Source organism: Zosterops lateralis (genome assembly GCF_965231275.1).
Source record: "Zosterops lateralis genome assembly, chromosome: 2".
Classification (NCBI taxonomy): domain Eukaryota; kingdom Metazoa; phylum Chordata; class Aves; order Passeriformes; family Zosteropidae; genus Zosterops; species Zosterops lateralis.
This window is the reverse complement of record NC_139763.1, coordinates 82779667-82801987: the sequence shown is the minus strand read 5'-3', so window position 1 is coordinate 82801987 and position 22321 is coordinate 82779667. Positions and strand designations below refer to the sequence as shown.

General features: G+C 42.1%; 1 protein-coding gene across 4 annotated transcripts in view; it reads right to left on the bottom strand.

The window, feature by feature from the left end:
• The window catches only part of ME3 (malic enzyme 3), a 120675-nt gene that overhangs the window by 40887 nt on the left and 57467 nt on the right, over window positions 1-22321 (bottom strand). For 3 of the 4 annotated variants that reach the window (XR_014592465.1, XM_083883378.1, XM_083883380.1), the window contains exons 2-3: window positions 15404-15537; window positions 13928-14077 (exon numbers count right to left, since the gene is read on the bottom strand). Coding sequence is in view for 3 of the 4 variants with exons in the window: in XM_083883378.1 (XP_083739504.1) it covers window positions 13928-14077; window positions 15404-15537 (284 nt within the window). In the remaining variant the exon portion in view is untranslated. The remainder of the gene's footprint in view (window positions 1-13927; window positions 14078-15403; window positions 15538-22321) is intronic. The other variant, XM_083883379.1, reaches the window with a different exon arrangement.

Sequence of the window (22321 nt, the reverse complement as noted above, 5' to 3'; positions counted from 1 at the left end):
AACAGACGCATCAGACTTTAGAGTCAGGCATCACACGTATGTCCTCATTTTGTATGATCCCCAGGAGAGTTGTGCTCTCCCTCCTGACAACAACTCACCCCAAAGCTGAGCTGTGCAATTAGTTAAATAAACATGCCCCAAGCTGGCAGAGGGTTTATCTGTCCAAAAATCCCTTCTGCAAGACAGGCAGAAGGAACAGACAAACTCCACAAACTGAATTCAGCAAAAGCTTTGCTGATGAATGAACAGGGAAGAGTAGCAGCCAGGTTTGTCTCAAGGACAAACTACTTATGAGGGTGGTGAGGCCCTTGAACAGGTCACCCAGAGAAGTTGTTGATGCACCTTTCTTGGAGGTATTCAAGGCCAGGCTGGATGGCTTCAAGCAAGATGGTCTAGTGGAATGTATCCCTGTCCATGGCAAGGAGATGGACTACATGATCTCTCATAATTTCAAACCCAAACCATTCTATGATTCCATGATTATGGGAGAGGTAACAGGAGCAAAAGCTTATTTGTGCTTTTGAGAATGACAAGGTAGAGCTCTGAGTACTAAGAGGAACAAAAAGGCCTACATGGACCAGTAATAAATAAGAAACATCCAAGTGACAACAAAATAGAGTAACTTGATTTTTCTGTGAAAAATTTGCAGTCTAAGCCTTCTGAAGAAGAAATAAAACCTCAGCAACCTTTATCATCTTTTTTCTGCCTTTATCATCAAGTCTGCTCCAACTCCCTTGGGATTACAGTTGATAAATTGCTTCAGAGAAACAAAAAGAAAAGCAGCAATTTTCCTTTAATCTCCTTGGTACTCAATAACAAGGATTCAATTAAAATGTAAAGCTAAAAATGTAAGTAATTTTGATCAAGTCACTTAACAAAGGCATTGTGTGGGGTAGAGATACAATGTTTTTCCAGACCAGAAAACTCACCTGTGCCCAGGAACCTGCCTTTCTACATGGCTTCAGTCATGCATGGGGACAAAACTACAAGAACTAGAGCTTAGTAAAAATTAACTGCCTCAGCAATTTCAATCCAGAGTGTAAATGCTGTATCATTATTTCTGGTTAAATAGTAACCTTCAGAGAGCTGTTAGCTTTATGGGGGTAATTAAAAGCAGGGAGTGCTTCAACCTGCAACTATTAGTGTTTTAGATCTGCAGTCTCATATTCAGTCCATTAATGTCACAGGTTCCACTACAACTGCCTTTAGTTAAGGTGGAAGTCAGACTAGATTTTATTGTGCCACTGAGCACGTCTTTAAGAGTCCAGGAAACTTCAAAGAGAGTTACAGCTTCTTAATCTGTCACTGAGGCAGTATTGCTGTCTGGATGTCAGCAAGTCCAGTCAAACTGCCAGAACAGGACTGTAGGATCTAGCAAATGGCAGGTCACATGCAAACACATAAAAGGGTTTGAGTATATTCACCCACAAGACCTTTTCTCATCCTTAAGTCAGTGACATTATCTTTTCTTTTCTGGTTTTATCCTGGCTGAGTTTATGGCAGTACTCCAGGACTTTACACAGTGTACCATGTGAGCCATGAGAAGAATCCTGCTCTGAGCCCCAGTACTTGTTTGATCTTGGCCATCCTGACGGCATTCTGAAAGTCCCAGAATGACAACAATCCCTTAACTACAAGGCTCATTATAGAAAAAGTTCAGAGACAAAAAAAACACGGCCCATTTGATACCCAGAGGAAGTGGTACTAGATACTGGTGATAGCTTTTTGGAATAACATTTACATTCTTTTACACGGATATGTATTAATTAGACAAGGGATAATAGCTCTTTCAAACTGAAAGAGGGCAGGTTTAGATCAGATATTAGAAAGAAATTCTTCACTGTGAGGAGAGTGAGGGACTTGCAACGTTGCTCAGAGAGTTTGAGGACTTGCCATCCCTAGAAGTGTTCAAGGCCAGGTCAGATGGGGCTTTGAGCAATCTGACCTAGTGGAAGGCGTCCCTGCCCATGGCAGGGAGGTTAAAACTAGATAATTTTTAAGGTCTCTTCTAACTCCAACCATTCCATGATTGTATGATTCTTTTAGACATTTGGGAAGGAATTAGTTTTAACATGCCTCAGATACTAAAAAAAAGAAATATCTTTTAATCCTTTCATTCAATAACAAGTTACTTCTTTAAAAAGGCTAAGCAGTGTTCCCCTTTCTGACAGTCCTAGTTAGCAATGCTGACTTGTGAGCTATTTCCCATTAGAAAAAACAGTGGAGCCAGCAGTGCTATCTCTAAAGCACTATTTGTTTACAGAGAATGTTCATTCCCCAAAGCACAGAGGGGAGTGAAAAACATTATGCAATCTTTCCTTACAGCTCTAAATCTCTCCTCACTTCCCTCCTACCCAGAAGTCTCTCTTCCTCTCCTAATGGCTTTTCCTTGGCAATTACCAATGCTCTTGTGGCTATGTTTGCAACCCTCCTGGTATAGTCTTGCCCCACTGCTGCCTCTGACGTGAAATCAAACAGAAATCCACTGCAATCATATGCAATTAATGCTTTTGCTTCATCAAGCTCCATGTAAAACCTCTTCGGCCATCGCTGTGCTCTTTTTCCAGTCTTGTCCTGAGCTATGAGTTTGGGCAGCATTCCTATGACTTCAGTTACCTGTTTACATATATCTGTAAAATTAATGGCCTCTTTGCACTTACCATCTATGAGTAACAGTCAGCAATTATACCCACCAGCATCCACATCACACTGGTTAAAGGTCGTAAAAGAGCAGAACAAACAATGGCACTGGATCACTGATATGTGTATTAGCATGAAGCAAATGGACATCACTCTTTGATTCACATGGACTTCCCTTACTAGCTGAGATTGAAAATGATTACAATTTATGATCTGTGGAGGAAAAGAGAAACCACCAGAAGGACCTCAAAATCTCCTAAATTGACAGGAGTTGAAAAACACAACCCCTCCCACTCAACTATTGCAGCTTCATCCTTCTTCTTCTTTCTCACTCCTCCAAAGGACTTCTCCCTGAAGAATAAGATACTTTCTCAGTAAGGGAGGAATGTATTTTCACAGCATTATCCAATATTTACTGACATAGCAATGATCAGGTTTGCTCAGGGTTTGGTATACAGCAGGAAGAATACAAAAAAATGTCAACTGCAATTTCCACATGCTTTCTGTACAGAGATCAGTCTATCAGCCTTGTTTATTCAGAAAATAGGTGTCTTCTTTAATGGGCTACCAAGCTTTGCCTTATATAATCACTTGTTCCTGAGAAGAGGAACTGATGGAGGGAAGTAGATTAAAATGATAGCTAAGGTCCCTAAATCTCCAGATACTTCTCAGGCAGCCAAGGAAGGGTCCTTCCAAGGAGTGTGGCTCCTTGTGTGTGTGCTGCCATACCAGTTCAGTGAACTGCAAGACTAAAGGAAAAAAACCCTCAGCCTTTGTTCAATTTTCTTTGCACTTATTAACTTCTAGTTTGGGTGCTCTGAGGGGAACTTGCTCCACAAGTGAGGAAATGATAAAAACTACCATGTAAGTTAATGTTAAGAAAATGCACATATTCCCAATACTTAGAGCAGACAAGTGGGCATCATGAGTAAGTGTTTTTATCTGGATAGGAAAGGCTCATTCTTGGAATACTAATAAAGGTTGAGTGTCTCCACTTACATCCTGAAGGTGATGAAATTCTACTTACACAAAAGTCCTTGAGCGTTTTAACTTAATTTGGCCTGGACTTCTCTTAGAAGACATAGGAAGTCCATGGGAAATCATTGCTTAAAAAAGCAACAAACAAAAGAGATGAGTCAGATCTTTCTGAGCATCCCAGCCTGCACCAGGCTGCCATTGGACAGCCATGAAAAAGTTGTCAGACAGCATCCAGAAACCTACAGGGAGTTATGAGGTTGGGCAGCAAAAGGCTCTGACAGGCATGGCACAAGCTGACCTGCAGTGATCACAGCCATTCCTTACACAAAGGCATGATGCTCTTGGAAAACCTGGAGCAAGACCGTCTCAGAGTAACACCGAAACCCACATGTCAAAATTATTTTCACACTGAGGAAATGAAAAACCAAGTTGGCTTGCCATGGTGGAAGGATGCTGACTGCACTGCACGCCACTCTGTGCTCTTGGCAGTCTGGCTGAATTATGCCCCAAGCCCAGCTGACTGGTAGGTATTTTAGCTGCCCAAGGCTGCAAAAGGGACACGCGCGAGGGAAGGATCAGCTGATGGACTTGGCTTTTGTTGCGTACTAACACAGAAAACTCTCACTGCAGTGCCAGAGGAACAAGCTGGAGGAGCCACTCTGGAATTATGGCCAGTCTGTGCTAGAGATGAAATAAAATGTGGTTACAGTAAGGACCTACATTTGGTTTTATTTATTTTCACTTTCAAAACTCATATACAAAATTGACAGGTTGAGCAATATGAGCCTTTAGGGACATTTCCACCAGCTGCACCCCCACTGTTGATTTTTTTTGATTCTGGTCTCTGCCAGTACAGGACAAAAGGCTTCAGAACAACAAAATAAACTTTGAAATTGCTTGGCTGTTTTAGGGAGCTTGAGATTACAAATGCCTGTGGGCTACAGACTTTGGAGAGAAAGTATGTGCTAGCATGCACTGATTTGTCTAATTGTACAATTAATCATCAGATTGGATAAAATCTCTGCAATGATTCATCAGCTATTTTTTTTTTCAGATTTGTTTATAATAAAAGCCAAGAAATTTTCATTGTTTTGGGTAATTTTCTTTGTAAATTGTAGCTGCTGACCAGTACCCTAAGATAATAAAAAAAAACCACCCCAGAAACCAAGCATAAATATTAATGAAATCTATACAGAGACTTCTAAAGCAATATATCTATAATTTAAGTTCAGCAAGAGATACAATTTCAAATGACCTGCAGCATGAATAATTTCATTACTACTATAAATGTCCTTAATACTGTCACCATATATTTTAGGTAGGAAACTCAAAATTCAGTGTGGAAGCCAGAAGATGCAGGTTCCAAGGTACAATAATGAAAGATCCACTATTCACACAAACCCCTCTAAACCCGCACTGGGAAATCTCCATGATCCCAAGGGATTGAAAGCTGATAAGCTGTAGGAAACTGCCAAAGATCAGGAACAGAGATATTTAAGTGAGCACATACAAGTGCAAGCTGTAGCTCTCCCCTTCATTGGCACAGTCCAACCCCTGCCACAGCAGGAAGGTCCAGACCACAGCCTAAAGCAAAGTTTTTGGATCCATCTCCTATCTGCCAGATTATTAACACCTATCACTATTTTTAGCAGGTTGGTTTTTTTTTTTTTTTTTTTTTTTTTTTTTTTTTTTTTTTTTTTTTTTTTTTTTGTGTGTGTGTGTGTGTGTGTGTGTGTGTGTGTTTTCTTCCCAGGAAAAGGGCAATTATACTGTATTCTCTCTTACCTGCTAGCTTATTTAAACAAATTTATCAGAAAGGCAAAGATCGCAAAGATGTTTGTTCCCATACCCTTTTACCCTTTTATGAAAATTATTGTTGAGATGAAGAAAAAAGATAAAGGGGTTCATGTCCTCACCACTCTGGGGAGGGGAACACAGACCTTACTCTGACAATTAGTATGACAGCTGCCCAAAAACACAGTTTGCAGCTGCACACAACATGCACTGCTTCCCACCCAGTACTTACTCTAGTACCTACTTAGCCCTCGCTAGCAAAGCCTTAGAGCTTTCCTGGGCTGCAGGAATAAGTAGAAGGCAGAGAAAAGCAGGAAAATAGGTGGCTGTAGAGGAAACCAAATGAAAAAACAATGGTTATGGGGCAGGATTGAAAAAGGCACAGATAGGAAACCACAGGGGACAGCAAGACGAGCACTGAAAGCTGTGCTCATTTCTCCCTATGGAAGAGGAGAGGGAAGGGGAGGAGGACAATCCTATGTGGGTGGCTATGGTGAAGCACAGGTGGATATGAAAAAAGGATGAAGGGGATGTGGAAAGGAACATAAGGTTTCACAGATATGGAACATAAGGTTTAACAGATATGAACTGTTAAGGGACAGTGGACAGAAACCAGGAGGAATCCCAGATTTATTGGTCCCTCTAGTCAGGCATCAACCTAAAGAATAAATATCCTTTCTTCATCTCCATGGGAAGCAGATGGAGAAAGACCAGCTCAGTACCTATTGTCATTAGTCATTATGCAGCAATGTGAAAAGGCAGAGTGTTGGAATCAGGTCCCCAGTGGATCTCTGCTATCCACATTCTAGGATTAAGGCAAGAAGCAAGCAAACTCATGTTGCTCTTGGCTTGTCATGAGGTGCTTTCCCCTATTATATTCTCAGGACTCGACTCTCTGGTTGAACCAGAGAACTGCTAAGTCATAGCAGAATTTGGGGATTAAATCCTCCTTGTATTTTAAAACTTGACCAAATTTCCAGTGTCCTTTCCAGCAGTGGTGTTTCAATATTGTTTAGGAGAACCTCTGAGAAGGTCTGTCTGTGTAAGGATCAGACTGCTGGAGCCAAGGACTGGGTAAGAACCAAGCAGGTCTGCAGTATGGGATGTGACTCTGGCTTACCTCAGATCTCCCTTCTTGTTAATGTTCAGGAGGGAGAGGGGAAGACCAGACCGCTTTCTGCCACCCACAAATACATTTACAGATGCAGCTGGGTGAAGACCAGGCATTTAAGTTCACTATGCTCAAGGGGCTTGATATTCTTTGTTCAAAAACAATTTTAAGTGTAGGAAAATTTGACTCAGCCCTGATTTTCCTCTGCCCTTTTGGAGGTTCAGTCCTACACCCAACTGTGTGCTGGATCCTGGAAGTATCTCAGAAACTGGAATATTACAGGATTACAAAGAGAAACACGCTGAGATGGTCAATTAGTGTTATTGCTCAGTTGATTTTGACCAAGGAGCCCTTATCTGTTTCACTGCTAAGCACACAATGTATTCTGTTTTACTTGATAGTGCAGAGGTTAAGGTGGGATCAAAAACCCCAGGGAAGTTAAAAAAAGTCCTACCCTGATTATATTTCCTTCCTGTGCTGTGCAAATTCTTCCGAGACTCACACCTTCCCTTTTAACGTGCATGGCAGGGAGCCCCAAGAATGAACACAGTACAAACTTTGACAAAGAAAAGAAAGATTATTTTGACAATACTAGAGAAATCAGCTTCCAGATAAATGAAATATAATTTGGTATACTTTTAGTGAATCCATCTAATAAAAAAAATCTAACTTTTGCAATAAATTGCAGCAAATACAGAAAATAGCAGCAGCTTTTCTACAGGTCATAGAATCATAGGATCACAGAACTGTTTGGTCTGAAGGGGACCTTAAAGATAATTTAGCCATTGCAGACCACCTAATCATGGCAAACCTCTTGCCATGCACAGGGACACCTTCCCCTACACCAGGTTACTCACAGTCCCATCCAACCTGGCCTTGAACACTTCCAGGGATGGAGTATCCACAGCTTCTCTTGGCAACCTATGCCAGTGCCTCATCACCCTCACAGTCAAAAACTTCTTTTATCTAATCTACTGTCTTTCAGTTTAAAACCACTGCTCCTTATCCTATTACTACATGCCCTCATGCAAGCCCCTCACCAGCTTTCCTGGTATTGTAGGTGCTATAAGGTGTCCCTGGAACCTTCCCTTCTCCAGGCTGAAAAACCCCAGTCCCCTCAGCCTGTCTTCATAGGAGAGGATCTTCAGCCATCTGAGAGTCTTTGTGGTCTTCTCCAAACTCTGTATGACAGGTTCATCTCCTTCTTGTGCTGGGGGCCCCAGAGCCGGGCACAGCATTCCAGGCAGGTCTCACTGGAGCAGATAGAAGGGAGAATCACCTCTCTTGCCTTGCTGGTCACGCTGCTTTGGATGCAGCCCAGGACACATTTGGCTTTCTGAGCACAATCTGTGGCTGTTCCACAGCCCAATGTTTACTGCTGTCCAAGGTTTTCATGATAGTCAGGAATGTTTTCCCCTGAAATTTACATCCTGGTATTCATTATTCTAAATAATTCGTCTCCCTCCTCCCTGTCTTTGGCATTTTTTGTTTGAGGTGGGGTTGTTTCTTGTGGCAGCAGCATGAATTTATGGCAGATCAAAAGAGAACACATTCTCTTGTATTTCCTTCACCAGGTCAACCTATTTCTTTTGGACAACTCCACCTCTTCCTTCGAGCTTCTCCTGGCAAATCAGGGAATTTCGACAGACTTAAATCTAAATCACCTCTGACAGGAGCAGAAAGCCTGACCTTCATAAATTAACATGAGATCTGCTGTTAACTTCTGCGGGCCTGACGTTTTACCTCATGCCCATGAAAGTTTCTCATGGTTGTTAGAGCCAGTGCATACACATTTTTCTAAGGAAAAGGAAAGGGAAAAGAGGAGAAGAGGAGAAGAGAAGAGGAGAAGGGAGGAGAAGGGAGGAGAGGAGAGGAGAGGAGAGGAGAGGAGAGGAGAGGAGAGGAGAGGAGAGGAGAGGAGAGGAGAGGAGAGGACTGCAGACATGGAACAAGGAGCACTGACTGTTCTTCTAATGAAAACACAGAGCTAAGTCCTTTTTTACTCCCTTTTTTACTCATTGCAATGTAGAAAGTGTGTTACAGCCTCACAACACCAACAGTGTCCACTCCATTCCCCAGCCTGCATGGAACATTAGATCAGGACCAATATACCAGCTCTTCTCTCTGTATGCCCACAAACCAATCTCTGCTTGTCTCCACATTTTAAAAAACACTTCAGTGAAGTGGAAACAGAGAAGGGACAAGGATAGGGGTACAGCATGCTGAAAAGAGTTGCCTGAAGAAAGTGGGGAGAGAGAGAGCAAGTGGGAACCTTTGAATTACTTTTCCAGCTCTCAGAAGTTCCAAACAGGCTAAGCTATTTTCAGCAGCCTTGGGCTCCGTCTGCATGAGCTACTTTCTCCTCACCTATTCCAACCATGGTCTTCACCCCCTCATTCAATAATCTTGTCCCATACCAACGACTGTCTCCCACTTGTGTCCTGACAGCCTCTTCAGGGCTTCCTGACTACACGTCTCTGTGAGACTTTTCACAGATATTCTCTCTCCTTCAGTCATTTACAAGACCAGTCTTTGGGTGGCTGTGGCAGTGTTACCTAAACAACTGTTAAACACATTCCTCTTCTCATGCACTGACTTCAGCTGCCTCTGGAAGAAGACTGAACCAGGCTGGTGGCAACAAGAGAAGTTACAAGAAGTAGAGATTGTCTAAAGGGGTTTCAAAACAAGCTTTCAGGACAACAATCCAAACCCCAGTGTTCCACTCACTTCTGGTCTCCAATGTTTTATAGAAGAGAGAATGGAGACAATTCTGTGGTTAGGGACAAGACTATGGGATTCACACTTTTGTTCTAATTCCATTTTCTTTGGTCCTAAAGTGACCAGAAATGGAAGGTAACTTTCCCTCCTGCTGCTCAGACAGCACACCACCACAAAAAAAAGTCACTCATCAGAGCCAGACCTGCTGACAAGATAATTCTGTAGACTGACTGATGTTTCATTTACTCATTTTTCATCAGAGACACAGATCATTATTCTGTCAGACTTAATTTTCACACCATCTGCATCCTGTTAGCTTTCCCCAGGTTCAGCTTAATCCCAACATGTTTTGCATTGTTCTGCAAGCAGTTCTCAAGGATATTTACATTTGTAAGAAAAGAAAAGTGAACTTAGGTAAGCAAGTTTTTTCTGTTCTCATAACCTTTCTCCAATGGTGATAAAACCACCCTTTCCAGTCCTACTCTCAGGGGATGCCAAAAGCTTTTGAAGAGCAGCTGACAACTCTATACTTTCAAACATCACTATGTTTATGAATTAACCAGTGTCTTGAGAGACTGTGGTCATATGCCACTGTAATAAACTATCCCTCACCATCACAGAAGAAATAAAACTCTAATTCTGCACCCTAAGATTCTTCTTTACTATCTCTTTGTGAAGAAGTATAGTCTCTTTCAAAGATACTGTCACAATTAAAAGAGATCCTCAGGCTTAAAACATACCTTTTAAATAGCATTGCACGTGCTCAGTCCTGTGCTCCACAAGGACCCCCATGGTACTCATTAAGTGCATTTTACATTAAAAAAAAGAGCAAAAAATGAAAAGAAATCAAAATACTACTATGCACTTTTTTTTGTAGAGGCTTTGTATCCTTACTCTAAATCAAAAAGGACTTTCAACCACAGTCTGAAAGCTTATAAAGGTGGTAGAAGCATTTCCTAAGGAAATGGTGACTCTGGTAATGGGACCAAACAACCAAGATTCCTCCTTCTTTCCTTCATTTAGTGTCTCAAAGTTGCAAGCCATGCTCTGGTACATTTCAGTCTTTCCTTCTACCAACTTCCAATGAGGATATGTGCAGACATAGGATCTGAAGCTGTACAACTCTGCAAGAAATCTCCCTTAAGTCTGGTTCACCCTTGATCATCATACACTGCAACAGATATATTCTTTAGATGAAACAAGTCTTGTCGCCTTGGGACTCTATTTTCAGTCACATCCTTTGGCCTTGACAATGTGCATACATCTGGATCCCCTCACCACCATTACAGAACTTGCGATTCAAAAAGAGCAATGCATTTTCATAACAAAACTGCAACCACAAGACACAAAATGAGAAGGAGTATAACCTGAGAAGTCCCCAAGAAGTGAGCATGCTTGCCTATCCTGGTCCTGTACTCCTCCTGTTACTGGCCACAGCTGCAGACAGGACCTGTGCCTAGGAAGACTTCTCTTTGGACATGGTACTCTTCTTTTGCACTTATTTAATATGGTTTGATCACAGAAGAGAGGTTTTGACAGGGCTCTTAATCATTACTGCAAAAGAGGTGCTATTGCTTAGTACTTTAACCTCTACTTACAAATTACATAATAATTTATATTTCTTATTTCAAAAATTCCAAATAAAAATGACACTGTACTTTAGCCTAAAGGTTGTAATGCTTATTACATGGCTTTAAATAAACAAATATTGTTAAAGCACCAGGGAGCTGGCTGGAAAACAAGATAGGAAATATATATTCAACATAGACACCTTCCAGCAAAAACTTCATAGCTCTTAGGCAACAGAGACTGGATGTAATTTTTATAAATTTTATGGTCCCCCCTCTATTTCAGTAATTCTAAACCTCTGAGGCTTAATCACATAGGAAGAAGTCTGAGGTCAATGGAAAAAAAATACCATGCCTGAAGAATTTAAAGCAACTAGTAAAGAGAAAGGCAATAGGAGTTTGGGGAAGGCAGAGAACCTGCTGGGGCATCAGGAGGTACGCCTGGCTCACCAGGAGAAATGGGGAAACTGTGGGCATCATAGATAAGCATGAGAAGAATTGAATGCTTGCATGTGTTTTTGTTCCTAGAAGCTCTTTTCTACTGTTAAATATAGAAAGCCTGTTCATTTAGACTGCTGGCTGGAGAGTTTTTTGAAAGAAAAGAACACCAGGTGTCTTATTCCATTTGGAGCAGATAAATCTGCTAGCAGGGAGTATGCTGGAGCCCTGACCTGGAAGATGAACTCTGTCCACTGGCCCCATAAAAGTGCAGGTTAGAGAGGTTTACCCTTTAAGGGTGTGTATATAAAGACTAAGAAAGGGAAAACAGGCATTTGAGTCCTGCAATTACAACAACAGTATCTGACAAACAAAACTTGCTGCCATGTAAACATAGATAAATGTGCTGATAAATGATTCTGAGAGAAGCCCTGCTGGACATCTTGGGACTGTTTTCAGATGCTGATATACAAGAGCTGCTTTGTAAGCAAGTTACGTGCACTGTAATCTTTCCAGGCTCAATCTTCAAGTATAAAGCCAAGCACTAATGGGGCTGAGAAAGATCCCAGCATGGGGAAGAAGTTAATTGTGTCCAAAGGTTGCTGCTGCTGTGGCCACAGACAGACTGCAAAATAAGCTGTGCTATATGGGTACATCCATCCATGTTGGAGCACAATGTGAGGTTTTAAAATGGAGATTTTAGCAGAAATATTGACATCCTACCTATGAGCTACGTCTTGCAGGCCAATTCCTAACGTACATAATATGCTCCAGGACAGAAAATATATACTCCAAGACAGTAAGAGTCAGTTTTAAAAAAATAGCACATATCTACACTTCCCATTTTAGTCTCATCACTTCACATGATACAACAGCTCTTTTCACAACGAAAATGTTCTTCTGCTAAAACAACCTTGATTGCAACCAAATCTGAAACTAGGCTAAAATTCATTCTGTATCTTCAGAGAAACAAACTCCCCACCACAGGAAATCCAGTGTACCAAGGACATGGCCATTTGCTCTTTCTTGAAGAAGCCATGGGCTGGAATCCAGAGTAGACCCAGCCCAAATTTAGCAGCAAAACTGCTGGACTATGAGAACAGACATTCCTATCACATTGGTAAAATAATGTGGATTTAAAACATGAGAAAGATATGAGTTACAGGAAGGGGAATTCTCCAACAGAAACAACTGCAGAAAGAGTTTAGTATGTGGAAAGACATCCCTGTTTTCCTGAAGATAGCACTGGATGGAAAATAAAAGAAGCAAAGTTCCCAAATATTGTTTTAACTTATTGCAAGGAAAAGGCATCTGGGAGGCAAAGACACAGTGGATGTATAGCAGGAATTGCTGCATGAATATTGATTACCTGAGAATCAACACTTGCTGCATTAATATTGATTAACTGAGAACCAGCAATGTGTTGTTCTCTGCTTGACAGTGCTCACAGCTCAACACCTGGAGACATAATCTGGGCTCTCTTATCTTTTATTCATGCCCAGAAGAAGTTAGGGTCCTCCCCCTATACAAAGAGCAGATCCTTCTCTGGTTTCCTGTGAGGAGGACACAGTGAGGAGGAGGAGGGGATAAGATCAAGGCTTGGACAGATGAATGACTTCACCACAGCCCAGCAGATCCACAAGCTGCACATCAGGGCAACACAATTACCTGGCACAGACACAAGCCAAAAAGCAATCCTGAGGAGCAGCTCATGTGAAGGAATACCCTGGCTTTACTGGGAATTTTCATGACAAGCAGGAAACAAGCATGTTTGCCAAGATAATCTTATACATAAAATGTTATTAATTATCTTGTCCACACAGCCCTTATGTCTTTGAGGTGTGCCTCAGGGACTCCCTGTGACCTAGACTCAGTAGAACTTGCCTCAGTTGCCCCATCTGTAGCACTACTCTCAGCTGAAACTGCAGTCAAACCTCAAGCTTGTGAAATGCTTTGAAAATGGTATTATTCCACTCCTTTACTTTGCAAATTTCTATAGTAAAAGCTTAAATATTCATCTGACTACTGGTACATTTCAAGGACAAAAAAATTAAAAGCCTGCAAAGAAAACTGAACCATACCATTGAATTTTCAGGCCAGGTTAAAATGTACTTCAGAAAGCTAACAAGGGATTTATCTAAGCATTAATCATTAAAAAGAATTATGCAGAATGGGGTTTTCCAACATGGTACAGAGTGTTTAATGTTGCATGAATTTATACAGTGACTGTTCTGAGCAGAGAGAGGGGCACTGATGCAGAGCATCATTTATGAAGATGATTCTAGTGGGGTAGTTTGTGGATATGCATACAAAAGTTCAAAATCAGCACAATGTATCCAAAACCCAACAATTACTCAAACAGCATTGTAGAGGGCACTCAGTGCTCCTGAGACAGCAGATGGGGAGGGGTGCAGCCCTAAGTTCAGCAAGCTGTTTTGGGACTGTACAGCATTGTTTGAGAACAAAACCACTCTGTTCCCTGTTTATAGGAAGAAGTCAGGGCTATTCTCAATTCCCCAACTCATAATCAAATGTACACACATGAAGCTGCTTGCTGGTTCACTTTTTGATGAGGGATTGAGTTTTAGATGTTTCGGGCCACCCACATAAAGATGGTGTTGATACAAAAGAAATATTCACATGAAATTAAAAAAAATGCCAACACAGTCTCTTCACTCACCGTGGTCTCCTGAAAGCCAAACCATACTGCTGACAAGCCAGGCCAACTGTTGGGGTGTAAACTATGGGCATGAATTTTTCGATATCAGAGGTCAGTACTCGGTAAAAAAGCTTCTCATTCCTGTCTTGCAATGTCATAAGAATAATATACCTTGAAAGTAATAAAAAAAAGTTATATATCAGTATTTATGGTTGTTCACAGTTTCACAAAAAGCAGTCATACAAAAACTCAGTATGCACTCAGTTCTCCCAAGCCCTGACACTCCTTTGTGCTACATCATGAGCAGGTACTTAGAGCAAAATTTCCCAGAGGACTCGGCCAGCTCCACCATCCTCAGTGACAGCTCACAAAGACTCAGTAGGGCTGGATGTAACACCCATGCACAACCTTAGAATTTTGAAATTTGCATCAAAAGGCATCACACACAGCTATCAGTATATAATTTTCAAGATCAACACAGGTATTTGTGACACAGAAAAGCCAGTGCAATTGGTCTACAGGGTTAGAGTCCTGCTGCCTCAGTCCTCAGATGAACGGCAGCTGAGAGAGATGGAGATGCAAACCCTATTGTCCATCACACCAGGAATCAAACAGCACCTTCCATCAGTAACCCTGATGAACAATACTGGATGCGATGAAAACTCAGAAAGATTAGCCAAAACAGTATTGCTTTTGTTTTCTTTTTATTTTTTCCTACATTCTGATAGTTTTTTTCTGTTCTTCCACCCAATGTGGATGTATTGGGGAGCATACAGATAGGTACATGAACTACATGTATTCACTCTACCTTCAGTGCTCTGCATTTTTCTTCTACCCAAAGTATACCAGAACTCTCCAGTAATGTAGTGCTAGAAAAAAATAACATCAGTAGACCTGTTGGAGCAGGTCTAGAGGAGTGTCAAGAAGAGGATCAGAGGGCGGATCACCTCTCCTATGAAGACAGGCTGAGAGAGCTGGCGTTGTTCAGCCTGGAGAAGGGAAGGTGCTGGGGACATCTTCTAGCAGCTTCCAGTACCTAAACAGGGCCTAAATAAAAGCTGGAGAAGGACTTTTTACAAAGGCATGTATTGATAGGACAAGAGGGAATGGCTTCAGACTGAAAGAGGGTAGGTTTAGATTAGATATTAGGAAGAAATTTTTGCGTGTGAGTGATGAGGCACTGGCACAAGCCCAGAGAAGCTGTGGATGTCCCAGCCCTGGAAGTGTCCAAAACCAGATTGAATGGGGCTTCGAGCAACCTGGTCAAATGGAAGGTGTCCCTGCCCATGGCAGGGGGTTTGGAATTAGATGATCTTTAAGGTCCCTTTAAACCCGAACTACTGTATGATTCTGCTGCTGGAGGGTATGGACAGCTGGAAAAAAGTGATTCAGAGGGAAATGTGTACATTGAAGCAGAATCCACAATTATTCCTTGAGGCTTTAAAGAACCAAAAAGTAAAGGGGGAAGGAAGAGGAAATAAGATGTTTTTGACATACTTGTCTAGATCATTAGATTGCTTTTCAAAGTTTTTCAGCACACGAAGGACTTGAACATCTTGGCTCAGGAAGCAAGGAGGAAGAAGCCCATGAATTCCCAGCTGTAGCCTTTCTTCAAGTGTAAAAGCCATTCCCTGGGAAGAAAAAAGGAAAGCACATTCAAATGGCATAATATGCACTACCAGCTAGGATATCCAAGAAGAAAGCAAGCAGCAGCATGCAACCCCTGAGGGCCTGGAGGCAGTCCTGCCCTGCAGGGAGTGTGGGGTCCAGACCACCCAGACCTGCAGCTTCTGGATTAGCTGTCCAACACCTGCAGTGCTTTAATGACTCACACTCTTTTGCCATCTGAATTTCTCTAGTGTTTTCGACTTCACAGTGTACAAATTTTTAGTGTTTCTTTCTCTTCATACTCTTTTTATATTACTTCATTAGCTCATGCCTAGTTTCCATGTCCTTCCTGGAAGCACAGCAATCACACTTCTTTAAGTCACATAACATGTGTAGAACCATGGAATCATTTAGGTTGGAAAGGACTCCAAAGATCATCAAGTCCAACCATTAGCCCAGCACTGCCAAGTCCACCACTAAATTATGTCCATAAGCACGACATCTACATGGCTTTTAAATACCTTCAGGTATGGTGACTCCACCATTTCCCTGGGCAGCCTGTTCCAACGCTTGATGACACTTCACACAAAGAAATCTTTCCTAATATCCAATACAAAACCCCTCTTGCTGCAACTTGAGACTGTCCCTTGAGACCACCTTTAGGTGGTTGTAGAGAGCAACAAGACCCCTGAGCCTCCTTTTCTCTAGGACAAACACCCCCAGCTTCCTCAACTGCTCCTCATCAGACTTGTGCTCCAGGCATGTCTCTGTTGCCCTTCTCTGAACATGCTCCAGCCCCTCAATGTCTCTCTTGCAGTGAGGGGCCCAAAACTGAACACAGGATTTGAGGTGTGGCCTCACCAGTGCCGAGTAAAGGGGGACAATCCCTGCCCTGGTCCTGCTGGCCACACATTGCTGACCCAGGCCAGGATGTCATTGGTCTTGCAGAATCCACCACTTCACTTTGTTGAACCTCATACAATTTGCCTTGGCTCATCAATCCAGCCAGTGCAGATCCTCTGCAGAGCCTTCCTGCCTCCATTAAATCAGCACTCCCACTCAACTTGGTGTCATCTGCAAACTTAATGGAAGTACTCTTCACTCCCTTATCTAGATCGATAAAGATGTTAAACAGGACTGGCCCCACTACTGAGCCCTGGGGAACACCACTGGTGACCAGCCAGCAGCTGGATTTAACTCTATTCAACACCTCTCCGGGCTCAGCCATCCAGCCAATTTTTTATCCAGCAAACAGTGCCCCTGTCCAAGCCATGAGCAGCCAATTTCTCCAGGAGAATGCAGTGGGAAATAGTGTCAAAGGCTTTACTAAAGTCCAGGTGGACAACAATCCACAGCTTTTCATTCATCCACTAACCAGGTCACTGTCATAGAAGGAGATCAACTTGGTCAGGCAGGGCCTGCTTTTCACAAACACATGCTGCCTGGACCTGATCCCCTGGTTGTCCTGCACGTGTTGCATGATGGCTCACAAGACAACCTAGTCCATGTCCTTCCTCAGCACCAAGGTCATGCTGACAGGTCTGTAGTTCTCTGGATCATCCTCACAGCCCTTCTTGTAGATGGGCTTCACATCTGCTAACCTCCAGATAGCAAAGACTTATATTTGGGTAGTGCATAGTATACCCAACTCATCCACTTCAGTTATCTACTAGTTTACCAGCAGATACAGTTTATTAATGGATGATTAGTGGTGCAGAAGACAGACAGGCCATGTAGGATGCTTTCTCAGTGCTAACCTTCTGTTTTAAATACAAGTAGCACACAGAGTGCCACAAGTCTTATTTAGTAACTGATGCTGTCCCACAGCCGGAGCTCAACTGCTAGACTTTGTAGGATGACCCTGCTCTTACAGAACGAGGTCAGGACATGCTTCCTAGGCAGAAACCTGGCCATGTCCCATGCATCTCCCATGCATGCAGGGGCTGATGCTCCAGACCACCAGCTGTGCCCTATGCTGGACTCAGCCTTTTGAACAGCAATGGTAAATGCATTCTGCAGTCTGTGAAGGAGATTATAACAGTCTTTAATTAAGGGTATTTCTGCTATGCTGATAGCAGATTAGACACCAGGATGGCAGAAAGGTGTCTGAGGAGCTTAAATCCTAATGAAAACTTCACTCGTAACTAACAAACTGTTCATATCTTGATGAACAGCTGGTAGTGAAATATTCAAAATCTGTAATTCTTGAACTACATCTACTCAAGCACACACACACATGCTTGACAAAATATTAATGAGCTGCATAGCTGTTAAACTGCTGTTTTCTACCATGGATTTAACATTTCTCTATGACAAATAACTGTTACCACTGCCAGAGAAAAAACTGAGGACATAATCTTGAACTTGGCTTTGGCAACCTTCCCCCCACTCCTGTTGCTTGCTCCAATCCCTGTGCCAGCTCAAGCATGTGTGCAGTCACACAGTTAATCAGCAAGAGGAAGTACCTGGCTCAAAAATAATTGTGTCACTTGATCTCAGAGCAGCTCCCCTGGCTGATGATACCACAGATGGTTCCACAGACATTGGCAAATCTGGGCACAGCCACAGGGGACATATGGCTGTGGGAATGAACTGCTGGAAGAGCCGTTCACTTGTAAGTGGTTCAAATGCTGGCAAAAAATGTTTGCCAAACTATCAGCAATGCCAAGGAACCTGTGCCAGGACAGAGGGAAGGACTGAAACTAATTTTCCTGTTTGCCAGATCCACGCTTTGTACATACATAGTGCGACACTCCTTTCATTAGTAAAAGACAAACTGGCACAAATGAAAAGAAAGAAAAAAGTCTTCATCTATTTTAGAGAAGCTATTCAGCCTCCAGGATAGCTGAAAACAATCTTTATCTCACAAGCATTTTCATAGGATTTTTTTTCTGCTCTGAATAAGGATAGAGTCAAGTATTTTCAAAAATCTTTGCTGTAAGAGCATCGCAGAGAGAAAATGTTTCTCTTCCAGCCAGCAGATGAGGAGTCAGCAGTTGCCTGGGAGGCAGGAGGTCAGGAATTTGCTGCCAAGCCCAGAAACAGCATTGAGGTCTCCATGGTCATTGCTGAATGTTGTACCCAGGACATGCCTGTTTCTGCTGGAATCCTGACATATCTGACCCAATTTCCTTCCTGGACAAGAGAAACTTTCCCCCAAATGAGTTTCATAGCAGAACTGGTACATTCCCACAAGATAAAGTTTGAGTTTTTGTAAGTCATAATTTCTGAATTACAAAAGAAGCAACAAGTTCTCATCAGAAAACTTGTAATCATCTGCATTCTCCAGGCTGGAGACTTCTGAAGTACTCGACTAAGATCAACACTGGACATCAGCTCTGCATCAGTATTTGGTTTTACATTGCCAATATTATATCACAACAGGGAAAATACAGCTACTGTGAATGTCAAAGTTTGTCTACAATGAATGGGTAAAAAAGAATATAATTTCAAACCATTTACTTCCTGTGACCTTTGCACATGGAGGACCGATAATGGGAGATGGAAATACTTGTCAGTAAATACTCTACTTGCCTGTATAGAGAAAGTCATATCAAAGATTGGCCAATCAGGTGTCAGACCTGACCCCTGCTCATACCCTAGAACAGAAGTGAAACCAGCAAACACAGTAAACCAGCAGTGAACCTCTTCTGAAAAGGTTCAGAAACACAGTATCCTAGGCATTTCTGCATTCGACCACTGAAAATCTTCTTGTGGTAATTTTTCAATAGGAAATAAAGTCCTTTCAGTGATTTTCCACACAATAAAACAGTGAGAAGTTTTAATATTTCATCAAATGATCACACATCCAATACAAGAAAAACTTTCTGTATTTCATCTCATTTCTATTCAAAATAATACCATGATGCCTTACAGAAATGACAGCCTGAATGGCCACTATAGTAACCCATTCTTGTTTTCTGGGTTGGGCTCTGCCTCTGAATGACATGTCCAACCATCCCTCAAGACCAGGAGCAGCTCAAACTGCTCCAACAGCTCCAACTGTTTAAACACAACCACAGTTGTGCTGTTAATAGTCCAAGGCTAAGCATGGCAATAGTGACACACAAGATCTCGAACTCACTGCAGTTGTGCCTTAGTTGCAGTTCTGCATTTATCTGAACGAGCTATACCAGTATAAGCATCTTCATACCGGAGCAATCGCAAACGTGTGATGAAGAACTTACTGCTTTCACAACCAGTTAAATTTCTGAAATACTTCTCACTACAGAGCTTATCCATCATACAGTGCCTCTGTGGCAGGGTTGGGAGCAGAACAGAAATTGCCAGCTCCAACATTAAGGCTGTTTTCTGAAGTTTCTGTGAAGGCTTAGGAGCAGGACCCCATGGTGAGGTGGTTATATTCACTGCAACAGCACAGCGTGAAATGAACCTGGAAACACATTCTGCCCCAGATCAAAAGCTCAAATTCACTGAGGTATTGCTATGTTTAAGATTAAAGCTTTTAGACTTGGATTTTTTTAAAAGACTGCCTGAAAGCCATATTGTGCCTCTCTTTTTCTGGTCTTGAAAGGTCTAATGATTAGATGATGAGCCACAACCTTGCAGAGCTAAAGCCAGGTGTTCCAATTCAATTTTAAATGTATTGGAAATGAGTTGGCATGGAGAGGGCAGATGCTATGTCACTAACCAAAAACAAAGGCAAAAATATCAGCTGCCCACAAGGCTTCACGCTATATAGAGGCTAAGTGAGGGGTTTTGTTCTGAGAAAAGCTTACTGCAAATAACCTCAAATGCTTCTGTTTTCTTATTGCTGACAGCAACAAGTCTGTTACGTGGTAGGTCCCTCTTTGCAGTTCAATCCCATAAAAGCCATTTATTTTGGAAACTGAAGGGTGAAGCCAATTCACAGATAATGATCAGTTTTATCACTGCCTGCACTTTCTAGCAGTGAGAAGGGGGCGTTTCACTCAGGGCTGGATACAAGCAGGGGGGATGCTGGCAAGGCTTGTGTTTATAATTTACTTGTTATAGAGCAGCCTTCTGTAGGTGGGAATAAAGACACAAATGATGGTTCCTATGGTATTAGAAAATGGTTTTTAATGTAATGGGTGCCTAATCAAGGGCTGAATTATCCTTTACCTGGGGTAGAATATCTAGAGTCTGGTGTTACTCAGATAATCTCCAGCTCCTGAGCATCTTTTTGGAGCAAAAAAGATGCTTGGCTTACTGCATCTATGTATGTGCTCCAGAGAGCAACGAGCAGCCACAGCACAGGGAGGGCTGTGGGATTTCTTGGATGGCCAGACCAAATGGTTCATGCAGTTTATACAGTCCCAAGACACTGCCCTCTGTGATGCTGGGACTCCAGCTGCAGTTCTCAGGAAACTTCTGGGACCACATCCTTCATCCATGCAAATAAAAGCTGGTTTGGCAGTCTCTGAGCTGAGTAAACAAGTGAACATCTCCAACCCTTTGGCAACAGTCCCTGGAACTGGGAACTTCCTAGTCTGACTAGAGCGGAGTGCTGGAAGGGCACATGGGGGAAATACAGACACACAGGGATCACCATTTCAGGCTGCAAGAACACGTGCAGTTAATCTACTTCTTTACAATTACTTTGTTAACAGCCAGGCTAGGGAAGACCTAATAGGCAGGGAACTTAACAAGCTCATTCTATACAGATTTTTCCTGTAATGTGTTTTCTATAGATATTTGCACATGTCCAGTTTTATGGTAGGGATGGACTTTGACTATCTGCAAGCAAAATTCCTCCCATAAGAGGTCAGCACCAGAAGCCAAACCAATCCCCACTGAGACTGCACATGGGCTGGAGAGCAGAAAGCAACAGCAGAAAAAAAATCCATTTTATACATGGAGAAAGATTTTTTTTACAGAGATCAGATCCTACAGTGACCTCCTTGACTCCAGCTGACTTCATAAGCTTCTCCACAGTGCTCCTTCTCAGCTACCCAAGCTTCTCTCCCTGATGTGGATAGACTGACAGGCACTGCACTTCACCCTGGAAAAGCTGTATTGAAAATATTAGTTGCAAAAAAAAGAGTGAAGGAGGGACATTAGAGGGTAATTCTTTATTTTCTCTTATAAAAAGTCTTGTAGTTTCATATTACCTTTAATTTGGATGTGTTTGTGCTCTCAAGCTTAGGAAAAACCCAAACCTGTGATGCTTTGGGGTATGGGAAAGACATCTCTGAAACCTGGAAAGAAGAATCCCCTCTGTGTCTTCTCAGCAGTTATTGCTGGGCAAACCTTTTGTTGACTGTGATTTACAAACTCTTCTCAAAGTGTCTATTCCTCTTTCTGAGTTCACAATCACTAGTTGAAAAATCCCTCAATCTCAGCCATCTCCCGTTGTTACAAAATGATAACTGGATTTCTGATAATTTCCTATTGTTCTTCCTTCCTCTCCCACAGAGCCTGGGAACACTATTAAAAACTTCAAGACAAAGATAATTAAGCAACTCAACTTTGTGTTTGTTTTAGTTCCTGGGGGAACCATCTTTAATGAGGTCCCCTAATTCAATTACAACGTAAATTGTCCCTACTATTAATGAGGTTTTATCAGGAACTCTTTTGTTTTGTGCAAGTAACTTTTCTTCACTGAATTACATTTCTATTGTTTTTCTCAGTGACTTTTGATTTACACCAACATAAGACTGAGCAAAACTGGAACATGACAAAGACCCTGTTCCAGAGGGACCTGATCCTGCACAGTGTAATCTCACAGAAGTAAACGCTTTCCTGGTGAGGACATTCCTGGTCAAGATGTGACAGAGTCCCAGAAAAAAGCTGCAAAGCTGTGCTGTTCCCACGTGTTGCAGGAGG